The 15,796-nt window shown below is 42.0% G+C and overlaps 1 protein-coding gene across 3 annotated transcripts in view; it reads right to left on the bottom strand.

The window, feature by feature from the left end:
• Ocrl (OCRL inositol polyphosphate-5-phosphatase) overlaps positions 1 to 15,000 on the bottom strand; it is a 54,152-nt gene extending 39,152 nt beyond the window's left edge. For 2 of the 3 annotated variants that reach the window (XM_029473237.1, XM_029473239.1), the window contains exons 1-4: positions 14,782 to 15,000; positions 14,391 to 14,470; positions 10,900 to 10,979; positions 7,320 to 7,358 (exon numbers count right to left, since the gene is read on the bottom strand). In XM_029473237.1, the coding sequence (XP_029329097.1) occupies positions 7,320 to 7,358; positions 10,900 to 10,979; positions 14,391 to 14,470; positions 14,782 to 14,820 (238 nt within the window). In that variant the 5' untranslated portion in view covers positions 14,821 to 15,000. The remainder of the gene's footprint in view (positions 1 to 7,319; positions 7,359 to 10,899; positions 10,980 to 14,390; positions 14,471 to 14,781) is intronic. The other variant, XM_029473238.1, reaches the window with a different exon arrangement.
• Between the last annotated feature and the right edge of the window lie 796 nt (positions 15,001 to 15,796).

Below are 15,796 nucleotides of genomic sequence, written 5' to 3'. Positions count from 1 at the left end.
CTAAGAGAGCAGAAGATGGAGGCCTGACTTATCAAGTTTCAGAGGGCAACTTAAAAACTCTAGAGGCCATTTGTTATTTTGAATTACATTTCTGTGGTTCTGATTAGCTGAGGCTGAAGAGTCAGCTATGATTAGAAAGATAACCAAAACTACAAAACTGGGACCTTTACTTTGCTGGGATATTCAATGCTGGTCAGCAGGAGCTGAGAAATCAGCAGTGATTAAGACAAGCATTACCGAGGTTCAATCTCTTGGGAAGTGTCTCCTGAGTTAACATACAGAAGCTGTGTTCCAGAGGCAGCCAAGGTTGTACCCTGTGCTGGCAGCTGAACTTGGCAGTGTAAGAGTTACCCAGGAACTGGTTTTGAAGGTATGAAGGGGTCATGGAGAGCAGCTGAAGGCTTGGCACTGTGAGAAGCCAGGCAATGCTATTGGTGAAGGTGCAGCCTCAATGGCAGTTGAAGGAGTAGGACTGAAAGAGTCATCCAGAGAATCTGAGGCTTGGTACCATGAAGAGAGCCTAGGAGAGGCTATTGTTTGAAATGCAGCCCAGATGCAGCAGAAGACTGTAGAATTTTGGATGTGCAAGTACCTGGGATGATTATTAAGAACATCAGCAGTGGTGGAGTGGAGCCTACCCTAGTTGAGAAGACAAGCTGTGTATGCTACAGAGGGAAGAGCTGGAGAAGCGGCCCAAGCCCTTTGGAGAAGTCCAGAAGATGGTGAGTGGATCCCAAAATTGTTTTCTCATTCTTTATAGAACTGTCTCGAGTTTTCTGTGATGCTGAGCCTGCTCTATAACTGTACAACCAGTATGGATGCATCTAGCTAGTGAGCTCTTGAAGTGTGATTACTAAAATGGAGCCACTGAATTGTGAATTTTACTTCTAATTCATGTAAACGCGTATGTGCATTAGACAGCACTGTGTGAAACAGCGGAGTTCTCAACACAATCACAACATCTCTCGTGGTTTGGATGTCATTCACGTTGTAGTTAGGCTTGACTTCTGAGTGGCAGCCATCTGTTTGGCTGCCAATTTGTCATCCACATAGAATCCACATAGAAGTGTCTCAAAGAAATCTCAAACATGGCCAAAACTGCATTCACTGGTACTGGGGAAGTGGCCCAAGCCCTTTGGAGTAGCCCAGAAGATGGTGAGTGGGTCCCAGACATTGGACATTCTGTTTTGAAGATGCCAGTACCATGGGATGATCACCAAGAACAGTAGCAGCAATGGAGTGGACCAACCTGAGCTTAGAGTACCCTAACCATGGGTTAGGGTACTCAAACGCCCAGGAATAAGTCTATTATTACTCTGCTAAATGGACACAGTAGCAAACTGTCCTCAGAGCTCTCCGATTTATCTAAAATGTCTGTGAGGTGAATGGTGGTTAAGAAAGAAACTCACAAGTGGTCAACAAGTAAAGAGAGAGTATCAGTGGCATGCCCGGCCACAAATGGGCCATCTACATCACACTCCTTTCCCAATGCTCAGGGACCTTCTAAAAGAGGGGGTGGAAGAACAGCAAGAGAAAGAGGCTTAGGAGGATTGAAACAAAACTGTCTCCTTGGCATGGTGGGACCACAGTGTACTCAAGCTCATGGCGACTGTAGCTATGTGCTCAGGACCTGTAAAATCAGCCAGTCAACATTGTAGCCTCAAGTGTAAAGGGCTTCATGAGCCCCTATTCCTAACTGAGGAGCTACGGGCAGATGGTGCCTTCAAGGGGAGGGAGAGCTTTCCCTAAGGGTGGAGCTCCTGATAGGTCAACCTTTCTGCACTGGATCACTCCATGCTCAGGAGCAAGTAAAATGATAAAAATGTACTCACAGCCGGGCGTGGTGACACACGCCTTTAATTCCAGCACTCGGGAGGCAGAGGCAGGCGAATTTCTGAGTTCGAGGCCAGCCTGGTCTACAGAGTGAGTTCAAGGACAGCCAGGGCTACACAGAGAAACCCTGTCTCCAAAAAACCAAAAAAAAAAAATAAATAAAATTTTTTGCTCACAAATAATAAAATGTATTTTAAAAGTGACGTCTTGATGGTCCCCTCAAAGGAAAAAAAGTCATTCTATCCTCAAGATTTTTATGCAAATGGGCAACATCCTCTAAGTTCCTGTTGGAAACCTTGTATTCACCCTTGACACTTCTCTTCAGCCCATCCCTCACAGCCAAGCTGATTCTTCTTGACCTTACCTACAAATTCATCTATCAAATCTGCCCCCTTTTCTCCATTTCTTTTTTTCTTTTTTTTTTTTTTCAAGTCAGGGTTTCTCTGTATAGCCCTGGCTGTCCTGGAACTCACTCTGTAGACCAGGCTGGCCTTGAACTCAGAAATCCACTTGCCTCTGCCTCCTGAGTGCTGGGATTAAAGGCGTGCACCACCACGCCCGGCTTTTTTCTCCATTTCTATCACAACCATACTCTCTAGCATATACAACCAAAGCAGCCTAGTAACTGGTCTTTCTGCTTCCAAGCAAATGATGCTATATCAGCATAAAAATCCTTAACTTCTCATTTTTAAGTCTAAAACTGCAGATTCAACACTGTGGCTTACAAGACTTCATAGCCGCTCTTGTCTTGGTGTGCAAGCCCTATTTCAGGCACCCTTGCCTTTTATTTCCCAGAAACTGTCAGGGTACTTCTAAGTTTGGAGTCTCACAACCCCCTTTATCTGGAAAATTCTTTTTTTTTCTCCAGTTGTTGTCTGTTTCTCAGGCCCTCTGTTCCCATTATAAATGTCTCTTCTTTGTAAATGCCTTGCCTGAGTACACTGCCTAATTTAGTGACCCCTCTTGTAAACTCTTGGCACTTTTTCTTATTAGTATTTATTAAATCCACATTCATGTAAGCATCCAATCCTGCAAAAGTCACTTTTGTACGTTAAAACACGTGAACCACCAAGAGTGTGTTGCTTTCTCTTGCTTTTTAGAGCTTAGCACAGTGCATAGTAGCCTGAATGTATTCAGATGTTTATGGACTACATTTATGAATTAGAGGCATCTCTGTGGCTCTAGCAACAAAAAGCACAGAAGGAAAAAGGAAAGCGGAAGAAGGACTCTTATCTCTGCTGTGCTGTGATGATTTGGTAGGATTTACCACCAGGTCTGACAAACAGAAGGCACTCAACAAATATTTGTAGAGTAATGAATAAACTAGGTAGGGTACTGTTTAAAAATTAGCATAACAGAGTTCATCTAAAAGTCATAAGGAGATAAAAGAAAGAAAAAGGGAAAATAAATTCATCTCCATGAAAAACAGGGAAAAAATTTAATAAAATTCATTACATATGCACAATTTTAAGGAATGGCAAAATCTTAGTTTTTGTTGTTGGTTTTGTTCTTTTTCTGTGTAACACAGTCTTGCTATGTGGCTCCGACTGGTCTTGAACTTGGTATATCGCCCTGGCCTTGAATTCACAATCATCTTGCTTAAGTCTGCCAGATATTCAGACTACTACTGGCACATGCCATGTCTGGTTTAAATATAATTTATTATTTTTTTTAAGAACCAGAAAATTATCAGGGAAAAGTCTTTAACTGGGAAATGCCAGTTGAAGCATCCCCCCTGAAACTCAGAGCCACAGAAGAGTTAACACCATCATTTAAAATTGGTCCTCAAATTCTCATTGGTACAGTGAGACATGAGACAAAGTCAATGGCTGTAGCTATGAGAAATAAGGCAGAATTTGAAGATAATTAAAACTATCAATCTGCCAAAATGGAAAAAATAGTAAAAATATTAAATATACATTAAGTGAAGTAACTGGACAAAATATCCAAGACTCACTAATTGTTTTATATGATAATAGTAAGCAATCCATCAGCAAATCAAATCCACTATGAAATTCTCACCCTAAAATTTTCATGTATAAAAAGAAACTACAAAGTTTTACTGAGAACTGTAAATAGGACCCAAATAAAGAGTTATGTTCCTTCAAGATGACTTAATTTTATAAAGAAACTAGCTAAATAACAGTATGACAAAATGTCTATGGTGAAATACTGGTTATCAAAAATAATGTTTAAACAAACATGTATGGTGGAACAAAACATTAACCCCAGCATGAGGGAGGTATAGAGAGGATCAGGATTTCAATGTCATCTTTGGCTACATAGAGAGTTTGAAGCTAGCCTATGATAGATAGAACCCTGCCTCAAACAACAACAACAAAATTATGTTTAAAATGATTTTAAATGACATAGGGGAAATGTCACGGTAAAGTGCTAAGTGAAAATCCATGATAAAAACTCTAAAAAAGTAGTAGGGATATAGCCCAGCTGTAGAACATATGTTTGACAGGCACTGGGCCTCTGGGTTCAATTCTCAGCCTTACAACCCTCCCACAAAAAGTATGTAGAAGGATTCCAATTATATGGAATAGAAACTATAGGAAATACACAGAAATGTTGGCTACAGTATAACCTCAAGATTATATGTTAACTTTCAAAGCTTTTGTGTGTTTGCTCACGCATGTGCATGCATGAACAGGCATGCAAAAGAGTGAAGGTGTTTACAGAGTCCAGAAGAGGGTATTGGATCCCCTGGAGCTGAAGTTACAGGCAGTTGTGAGGCACCCGAAATGGGTGCTGGGAACTGAACTGGGCTCCTCTGCCAGGGCAATACTTGCTGTTAATTGCTTGAGCTATCTCTCCCATTCTACATAATAATTTTAATTTGATACTTCAAAACTTTTTGATTGTCACAATTATACATAATTAAGATGCATTAACTTTAGAACTAGGAAAACGACTTTCGAGATGTTTACCGCTAGGATCTAGACAATATATATTTATATTACAATCAGCCTTGCATGGTAATAAAGGGTACTATTTTCTAGGAGGTGAACTCAGACTGTTGTCAATCTTGTGCAACAGGTACTTTTACTCACTGAGATTTCTCCCTGACCCCGTGTTCCTTAAAACAAAAACATGATTTGGAGACATGGAGTGTTTCATGTAGCACACGCTAGCTTGGAACTCACTATGTAACTGAAGGATAGACCTGAATTCCAGATCGTCCTGCCTGCACTGCACTGAGGTCACAGAGGTGTGCTACCACACCCTGCTTATGGAGTGCAAGGGATGGAACCAGGGCTTTTTGCATGCTAGGCATATAACTACTCTATCAACCGAACCATATCTCCAGCCTGCTGCTGTGTTTCTTCTTTTGTCTAAGTGCAAACCAACACAGATTCCAAGTTATTTTCTCTCTTAGATACCTGTAACAGAAGTTAGCAGCTAGGTTTACATAACAGTTTAGGAACAGCCAATTAAGACTATGATTAAAGAAAGGAATAATAAACCCAAACTGGAAAACTATTTAGTACACATTAAGAGTGCCAAGGACAGAGACCTTCTCCAAACAAAATTATATGCAACCTGTAGCCCCAAGCTAAATGGCAAGTTCTGCTCATCCATGGACTCAAACAAGAGATAAGGTAAACCATTTGATTTAGATTTGTATGGTCAGATACACTTTCCATAGCAACCACACAGTAGCTGCAGTAGCAATCAAGTGCCCATTTTCTCCTCTCCAGAGCACAGTACAATTAGATGATAAACAAAGAACATCTTGCACAGAAAGTCAGTGATTTGCATTAAATTGATAAAAAAAAAAAAACCTGAAAGGACAGAAACAGCGAAAAGAAGACCATGTTCCCTCTGATGAATGGAGGCCTTGAGGGAACAGGGCTTAAGTAGGGCACAAATTATTTCAGAAAAAAAGAATAAGCCATTTAATGGACTCTGTGCCATTCAAAATAATGTAAAGAATAGATGAAAACATTGTGAATTCACACAAAAACATAAAAACAAGGTGGGAGTAGGCTCTAGAATATAATAGTCAAAAGATAACATTTATTCAGCCACATTGATAAACAGAATCGTGACATTTGCGAGAAAATGGGCAATGTAACTGTCACACTGTTAGCAAAGTATCTCAGCTGCAGAAAGGCAAATGCTACATGTTTTCTTCTCAGATGCAGAGCCTAACATTTTAATGTGTATATGAGTGCATGTGTGTGCATGTGTGTGATGTGTATGTAGGGGTACAGGTCATGAGACTGGAAAAGGGACCATGAGAGACGAAAAGATGGCTTAAAGGGAAAACTGGGGAGAGGGAAAACAGGTAAAAGAACTGTGTGCCATGCAAGCAGAAGGCGGAGCAGTGAGAAGAAGGGGGTCAGGTCGGAAGGAAGGAGGTAGGCTTGTGTGGGACCAGATTCAATAAAAAAAAAATATGCTTGAAAAGGCCATGATGAAACCTATTACTTTGTATGCTAACAACAACAACAACAACAGAATAGACAACTAGTGACAACTTGAGAGACGGAGAATCTGCCTCTGGGGGGAGATGAACCTCTAATACATTATCCAATAGAAAGTGGTCAGCTCTGAAACCAGATACACACTAAGTGAAACATTCAGTAGGCTGTCTCTATATATTTATGCATCCATGTATGCACACTAATATATAACAATAACAATGAAAAACAGGCTATCAATTTGAGAGTGGGGGACATGGAGGAAACTGGGAAGGAGGGACCTTTAGAGGGGCTGAGGTGGCAGGATAGGAAGGAGGAAAAGAATGCAATTATATCTTTATTTTAAATATATATATCCATATACATTATGTATACAATTTAAAAAAAAAAAACTAATATGGCTGGGTAGATAGTTTAGTCAGTAAAGCACTTGGCATTTGAGTTTGATCTTCAGAACTTATGTAAAAAAACCGGAAATGACGCATACTTGTAATCTGAGCTGAGGAAGCAGAAAAAGGCAGATAGAGTCCTGGTGTTTCCTGGCGAGCCAGCGTAGCCAAGTTGGTGAGGTTCAAGCTGGTAAATCCCTGTCTCAAACCAAAGGTGCACTACACATAAAAATATTACCTATTGTAGTACACACACGTACATGTATGCATGAACACACAAACTAATAAAGAAAAAAATGACCCATAAACCTCAAGCACTTTAAGCATTTCCAAAGCTCTTCTTATTAATTAATCAGTTCCACAGCAATGAAACGATTGCTATAGACAATGTCTGCAGCTTCAAGTAGCTTATAGATCCACAGCAGCAAAGCTTATATCACAGTTCAGGTTTGGGGGAGAGTCTTAGCAGCCACCTATGTTTTTCTTAGGCTCAGCTGGAATGGTTTTGAGAGATGAGGATAATTTTTAGGGCTGCGTTAAGAAAATGGCGACTTCGGGATGAGAAGACAAAACACAAGATGTACCCCCGAAAGTTTCTTAAATGTAAAGTATTAAAGTCAATATTTGTAGAATGAAAACCAATTCCATTCCGAAAGATACTCACTGTTTGAAGCAATATCAATCAAAAGAGTTTCTTCTGCTTCTGAAAGGAGGAAACACACTGATTACCACCAGAGCTGTATTTCAGACCTAAATACCAGCAGTACTCAGTTCCCCCGTGTCTTAGAACACATTAAAGAATCCTTTGATTGTTTTTGTTTGGCACACCTTTTTTTTGTTGTTGTTTTTTGTTTTGTTTTGTTTTGTTTTTTCAAGACAGGATTTCTCTGTGTAGCCCTGGCTGTCCTGGAACTCACTTTGTAGACCAGGCTGGCCTGGAACTCAGAAATCTGCCTGCCTCTGCCTCCCGAGTGCTGGGATTAAAGGTGTGTGCCACCATGCCCGGCTTGGCACACCTTTTAAAAAAGGGATTTTAATAGCCTCGGGTTATAAAAAATATGTGCAACTCAACTTTAAAAAAAACAAAAACAAAAACAAAAGCAAAACCAGGAAGAGAAAGAAACTGATCAAGGATCCAACTGGAGCTCCTGAAAGAAAAGCAAGGGACAGTGGCCTTATGGTAGGGAACATAACAAAGTGCTCATGCAAGTGAAGGAAAGCTTAGCTCTGTGTTCTTTAGATCTTAGAGAAAGCCAGGCAAGGGACTGACAGACTCCAAGCACACTTACTCTCACCAAATTATCTTTCAACTCAGATATAATCTCTGAGAGGCTATCAGTGACCTCAGGATCTGCACTTTTGCCCAAAGGGTGCAGTATTCTTAAAGTGCTTTGCTCTTCGGCTTCAGTGAATGCCCAGCAAGAAGTTTCGGCCACTTGCCGTACCATCTTAATTGATTCATGAGAGTCATCAACTGAAGTTATGACAGATAGATGACTAAAGAAGATATAGTATAGATTACACAGTGGAGTACAATTTAAGGACAAGGAGAATGGAATCCTGTCCTGCTGGCCATATGCATGGAACTGGAGGACATTATGCTAAGTGAAACAAATCAGTCATGGAAGGACAAATATTGCATATTCTCATGTAACATGCGGAAGGTGGGAAAAAAATGATCCCAGAGAAGTATAGCATAGAAACAAGTACCAGAGACTAGGAGAAAGTATTAGGTAAAGGGAGAGAGAGAGACAGAGACAGAGAGAGAGAGAGAGAGAGAGAGAGAGAGAGAGAGAGAGAGGGAGGGAGGAGCGGATAGTTAAGTACAGTTAGCTAGGAGGACTATGTTCTAGTGTTTTCCAGCATAGCATGGTAACTAAGGTATATCACACATTTACAGATCTTAAAAGAACTAGATGAGTTTGATGGTTCCCCATACAAAGAAATATTAGCATCTCAACTGGATCATTACATGTTTCAAATGGGTACACTGTACTTCTTTTTTTTTTTTTTTTACACTGTACTTCTTAATAAGTACAAATGTTATGCATCAATGGGAAAAAATAGAAGACAGCACAAAGCAGTTTGCAAGTTTAGAGTTCTCTCTCTCTTTTTTCACATTGATCTTCCTGGACTTCCCCCCCCCCCCAGTATCTGAACTCAACCTATCTTTTCCTCTCTGACTTCCCTAGATTTGGTTGATTCTGAACTGGAATCAACCAGGATCTCTGTTGCTCAAATGGGAAGTCGCGCACTTGTCTTGCTCCCTCAGCACACAAGATTCTACTGCAGGTTCTCTTCGTCAGATGCAAAAGAAGCAAGAAGTAAGGCACTCCGTTGTCTACTAGCAGAGAGTAAGGTACTATGTTGTCTACTAGCAGAATGGAGTCTCACTCCTATCTGCTGCAGGGTGAAGTAAGTAGGCTATACTCACCACTGTTCCGTAGTACCCTTTAGTTCCACAAAACTCTGAGTGATTAGTGTTCCAAATAGATAACACAAGTCAGGAAATGGAAAGGAAGTGAAAACTCAAGGGCATAACATTTCAATTTGTCATGGGGAAACGATGGCATATGTGTTTTCCATTGCAGTCTAGCAACCGGCCGTCTCCTGATTAAAAACAATAGAAGCGAGACCCCAGAGGTAGTAGGAAAGGGGAAATACATGCTAGAACACCAAAGCCTTTGGCTCTTCTGTATAAGGCTGCCACTTGCAAAGTAGGTGAATGCAGTAACCGACTGTGGCACCTGCGCCCTGTTCACTATCTCTCTCTCACACAGGGCGGACTCAATAGCTGACTTGCTTTCCGACTGCCTGTAGATACTATTCCTCATAGGCATTTCAATGTGCCCCTCCTCTTTCTCCTCCTTCCCCCTTTCTTCTCCTCTTCTTGTTCCTTCTGCTTTTGTTGTTGTTGTTGTTGGAGGCAGGGTCTCACTACACAACTAAATCTAGCCTGGAACTCATGCTTGGCCCAGACTCTGCAATCCTTCTGCTTCAGCTTCCGTCTGGGATAAGAGGTGTGAGTCACTACGGCCAGTGCAGTCATTTTAGTTCTTAATGTATACTGTGTTTTCTTTTCAGCATGCTGCCTTAAAACTCATACACACTGACTCTATTCACTCACAGGGCTAAAGCTTGAGCAAATAACAGATATGTGGGAAGGTTTATGTACAGAGATGCTCATCCCATTACTATTTATACCAGTGAACAGCAACCCAAATGTCAACCAGAGGGAATAATTAGATTATGAGCCATTCATAAAATGGAACAGCGTAAAGCCACTGGCAGCACAGAAAACACTCATAACACGGTAGCAAGTGGGCGGGAGAGAAATGTTATATAGGATGAGTCCTGCTTCAACGAGGTAGCTTGTGCACACAGAAGAAAATAGATGGTGGGTGCCTCTTAAGCATGAGAAGTAGGTGACTTGTTTTCTCTGTGCACTGCTGCTCTTTCCAACCCTTTTACAGCATGTATGTTACTGTTGTGAAAAAATAAAGTTCAAAGTAGAAAGCACTGGTGCCAGTTGGGCCTCTAGTTCCCAATGTTCTCCACTGGCTGAGGAAGGCTTCTGACTGCTAGAAGCACTAGATCTTTGGGAGATATAACACATTTCTTTTCTAGTAATTGGCTTCCTTTTTAGGAAAAAGGGAGGTTGCAGAGGCAATGCCTCCCACCTAACTCTCCCAGCCTTTGAATTTCAGTGTAGCAAATGAAACAAAATTGCTCTATGTTCGGCCTTCAAATGTAAGGACAGAAAGCCAAGTGTTTCTTTCCCAGAGCTCTGATTCACAAATGTCAAGGCTTATGACCCAACAGAGCTGACTCTGAGCCATTGCAATCTGATACTTCATGTTGCCAAGGTGTCTTAAATCCAGTACTTTGGAAAAAAAGGTGCCGAATGTGTGTAAATCCTTCATAACAGACATAATGTTAGTTAAGCCCAAGACAGTACTTTAAATCCACATATATGTCAAATCAGCATAGAAGATTACTTACACAAATCTCCAGCTCTACTCAGGGAAACAGGTGATATATACATATGTATTTTAAAATATAATTCTTCGGCACTTTTAAACACAACACTTTTCAATGGCAGGTTAGAAGTGTTAACTTTTCTGTGAAGAGTAATATATTTCACTTTACATGCAGTGACAAATGTGAATAGGTGTGACATTATACACTGCATTAATGGCTAAGGAGAAGCCTTATAAAACTAGCTAAGTCATTAAAGCAAGTACCTTGAACACATCTGAAGTGGCTATTTATAGGAATGATATCTTGAACATGTTGTTCCTTTCCATGCAACTGGATTATTAACCTAGAACACAGAAGAATGTATCAACGAACAGCTACCAAAATGCCTAATCTCTAGCAACAAAACATTGCTGTCTTGCTACACAAATATAATCTATGTTTATCAGGCTTGCTGCATGGAGTCCACCGGATCTTAGCATCATGATTGCTAGATGTTGCTCAAGGGCTGAAAGGTGATCAATACCTGAACACCCAAACTGCCTCACACACATAAAGAATGTATAATAGTCTATATCCTAAACACAGTTTTAAGAACATGTACTGCAAGTTACATACCTTCACTGTATGAACACCAGACTGAAGAACTTACAGCTGAAGGGAACTTGTTGTTGGCTGGGACTGTGGCTATCTTTCTGTCACAGTATTTCTAGTGCTTAGTGTAGAGCTTAGCATATCTCAGACATTCCTGTGCATTGAATCAATGAATCAAACAACTCATTCATTAGCTTTTCATGTTCAGTTTCATGTCTTTGACCAAAGAAGGGTGCTGCTACTTTCACACATACATGTAAGTTACTAAAGGAGTAAGAAGACTCATTCCTGGGCCAGCCAAAAGAACACTAGCAGCTGAGGAGATAGCACAATTCCTGCATGGCTTGCCTTGATACCCTTTGTGCATGTCCTCTGCTTTCTCATTTTAGACTGGTATTTTTATGCAGACACGAATGAATTTGGATCCCAAGTATGAAATGCAAGACTCTAAAATTCCCTTCTATTCATTCCTTAAACATTCATGTTTGAGATAGGCTTTCAGTATTGTAGATCAGGCTGGCTTATAACTCACTATATAGCGTATGCTGATCTTAAATACATCATCTTCCTGCCCAGATTCCAAACTGCATGGATTACAGATGCACACTACCATGCTGAGCTTAATTTTTTTTTTCACTTCCTAGTGGGGAAGAATCAAGGTATATCATAATTGGTAAACAGACATTCTAAACACCAACTGGCTTCTCCACATCGGGTACTCGTCAGGTGTCTTTGTTTTCTTTTGTTTTTTATTTTTTTAATTTTGTTTTATTTTTTGTTTGTTTTTTTAACAAGAATACATCTTTTCTTCCCAAGACCCAGTTCAAACACCACCTCCTCTGTAAAGCCTTCTCCACATATTCCCAAGACCAGTAGTCTTATACCCTTAGCCTGGCCCTCCAAGAGAACACTTAAAGAGCAGTTATATTTATTATATGGGAGCCCCATGAGAGCAAAGACCCTCTTCCGTTTTGTCTACAGTTTAGCAGATACTCAATGGTGCTAGTTGAATAAGTGAACAACTTCCATTACACTATAAACAGAGGTGGATTTTGAAATGAAAGTCCTTGGAGAAATAATTAAGTTCTTTTAAGCATTTGATTGTTTCCAAAAACAAGCCCCTTCCCTGCCACCCCCTTTTCATTTTGGTCTTTCAAGCAAAAGCTCCTCTATATTCAGAAGCACAGAGCCAACCACGGTGATGGCTTCAAGTTCTAAGACAAAAAGGCCAAATGTAAAAGGTTCTGGGGATCTAGGTCAGTGATGAAAAAAATCTTTAGGGCTTATAAGTGGTATTATATATTAGGGGTTTCCAGTTCAAAAGAATGTTCTCTTCTGGGCATGGTAGTGCACACCTTTAATCCCAGTGCTCTGGAGGCAGAGGCAGACAGATGTCTCACTTTGAGGCCAGCCTGGTTACAATGTCAGTTCCTGGACAGCTATGGCTACCCAAAAAACACTGTCTCAAAAACAAAAAGTAGAAATTTTCACTGTGGAATTCTTAACTATGCCTCATGGATTTGGATCTCAGCTATGCAGCTTTGTAACTCTGAGTAAGCCACTTCACATCTATGTCTGTACCTGTAAAGGGGCATGATAAGCGCTCAACAGTCTTCAAGCCATCTCGTGAATTGTGGGCTAGACTTTTATTAGCTATATGGACTCAAAACACAGGGATTTAATTTCTCTGTGGGGAACTAGAAAAGAGCCCTCCCCTTCCCAAGTTTAAAAGTTCTAGTTCAAGAACTTAGACAGAACTTTTCATAACCGGCTGCTGGCTCTCTTAGTAGAGTTCTAAACCCACTGAACCAGGGGACAAATATCTGTGTTGTGGTTATTCCAACAGTGTAGCTGTCCCATTCAATTCTTAAAACTTTGGGGTTTTACAGAAGAGGAAACCAAGGTACACAGAATCTACTGGTTTGTGCAGGTTACAATTCTACACACCATCTCTACCTTTCCCACGTGGAATTGCACCTTTTAATTCACTATTCTATTGAATGTACTCTTACTAAACTAGTCTTCCTGGATTTTATCAAGTCTACAGAAAATAACACAAATTTCTTACATCAACAGGACCAACCAAGCAGGATCTAGGGACGAGCTACTTCATGGACCTAGATGATAATCAGTTATAATAGCACCCATAGCTTCAGCTACGTTCAGGCCAGGCTAGTGGGACTTTCCTTCTTTGTGAATTAGACAGCCTGGGACCGAGAATTTAAAAGTAGAGCCCAGACACTTTTTCATGCAGAATCCAATGTTAAGAGATGGTAGGAATTAAGTGATCAATACCTGTTAAACTGGGGGAAAAATCTATTCCCAGAAACCAGTGAACCAAGGGAAGTAGCTTGCACATATACAGCGATAAGGCACTGTGATATGAAACGGTCACCGTGGAAACTTTGAAGATGAAGCATTGCTGGCAAGGGGGCAAGGTTAGCAGCTGTGGTGATTGCTTATCAAAATAATCTGCTCAATCAGTCATCTGTATTTACTGAGCTGCCATCATCCCAGGAAGAGTTGGAGGTGACATGCACTGAGAAAATGTCAAATGCCATTTTGTTTCTACACATTTCATTAACTTTGCTTTCCAAACAGTCTGGTCCAGTGCGACAGTGGCTGCCCTGCACCAACACATTAGTGAATTAATGCATATGCCTTCAAGCAAAAGGAAAAAATAAAAAGAGGATCTGGGGACAGGAAGAACCAGTCGAATGGGAAAAAGACATATCTGTAACATTAGCAACATAGCATTTCCATTGCACTTTTACTTGTAAGCCACTTTTGCCTGGGTGGTCCCCCAGTTTTATCTCCAATAGCCATAGACAGTTTATGGTTTTATTCAACTCAAGAGGAAACCAAGGCTCAGAAAGCTTGATTAACTTGGTTACACAACACATGTCAGTTACAGACAGGGTGAAGGAACTAAGAACCCAGGCTTCCTGCTTTCCTGTCCATTTGAGTCCATCCACTGAGCCACAGGGCCTGGGAGTTATCTAGTAGCTTAGAAGTTGGGGGTGGGAGGCTCAGGCTCACTCTTCACACCTAGCTGTGAACCTGTTGCCCTCTTGGCCAAGGTGGGTGGCTCCCTGTGGTTTCGGGCTCAAGGAGGTTTATAGAAGAAGGCGCTCTCCTCCGTGGGAGTCAGGAGGTTACTTACTCATACTGCCCATTCCTCCGGGCTAGGGTCAGAACGCAGGGCTCCCGGAGGGGACCCTTCATCTCCAAACCCGCCACCATATGCAGGCACTGGTCAAGGATGTCTAATTTTTCTTTCTTTCTTTCTTTCTTTCTTTCTTTCTTTCTTTCTTTCTTTCTTTCTTTCTTTTTCTTTTCATTTTTTAAAATTTTTTATTTTTTTGCAAACGCAGCCAAATTGGGGTGACGCGGGGCCAGACTCATATCGTCTGCCCTCCTCAGCTCTCCCAGCGTCCCCTCCCGAGCAGGTCCCGTTTCCCTACTCCGCTCGCCCTAGTACATGCTGCACCCCAACCCGCACCCCACGCCCTTACGGCCTCCCTTCCCCTTCCCCCCTTCTCTCAGACGGATACTGCCAGGGGCTGAGCTCCGATCGGGAGCCGCGGCTCCATCAGGGCGGCCTCCAGGCTTTGCGGGGCTGCGGACTGCCAGCGGATTCCACGACACCACCTCCTGCGGCCTGCCGCCGGCCTGCCTCGCCTAGGCGCAGAGGAAGGGCTCCAGCGCTGGGAGCCTGGAAGCCCGGGAGCCCGGGAGCCCGGGAGCCCGGGAGCCAGCCGGGGAGCTTTAGAGCCGGGAGGAGAGAGTCCGACCAGAGAGAGAGAGCGGCGCCTCCCGCCCCCGCCCCCACCCGCCTGCCAGGCCGCCGCAGATTTCGCCCCCTGCGGCCAACCTGGGGAACTGCAGCCAGACACCCGAAGGACTTGGGGACTCCATAGCAGGTCCCTCTTCAAATTGCTATCTGCAACATCATAGAAGGGATCTGAGGACTTTGAAGATGCTCAGAGAAAAGAAACTGCTACACCAGTTGAACTGGGCTTATAGGACCCACAGCATACTATTCCCCCACCCCCAAATCCTTAAGGTTTTGAAGGTTATGAAGCCTTCTATTGATCATCGTTTAAGGTGTTTTCTCTTACCATTTCTTCATACCATCCCCTAAATTGGAAAATGACTCATAGCTCAGCCTTCTGTCCTTCTGTTCCCCATTTTTCATCCTCTCCAGGTGACTTCCAAGTGTGTAAAGTTCAAGCATACAGGGCTAGTCTAGGCCTCTTAGTATATATAGCCCATTGTGTAAATGCTACTCATTGACAAAACTAACTCACCTTTTCACTCAGCCACCAGCCCCGAAATTTAAAGCTACAAGCTTTCTTCCTCTTGTTTGATTTTTTTTTTGTATCCAAATAGACCTTGTTTATATTTTCTTTGGAGTGACCTTTTCAATTCCTTATCTTCTTTCCTCCCCCCCCCCCCCCCCCCCCCGCCATCACGCCATCACTCTACTATGATATCCCATCTGGGTTACTGAATTTCCCTCCAAAGAAATCCTGTTAGCCGCACTTCTCCTTTAAGCTTGCTTTCTTT

The sequence above is a fragment of the Mus caroli genome, chromosome X (assembly GCF_900094665.2).
Source record: "Mus caroli chromosome X, CAROLI_EIJ_v1.1, whole genome shotgun sequence".
Taxonomy (NCBI): Eukaryota; Metazoa; Chordata; class Mammalia; order Rodentia; family Muridae; genus Mus; species Mus caroli.
Note: the sequence above shows the minus strand (reverse complement) of the source record. Positions and strands in the feature narration are given on the sequence as shown.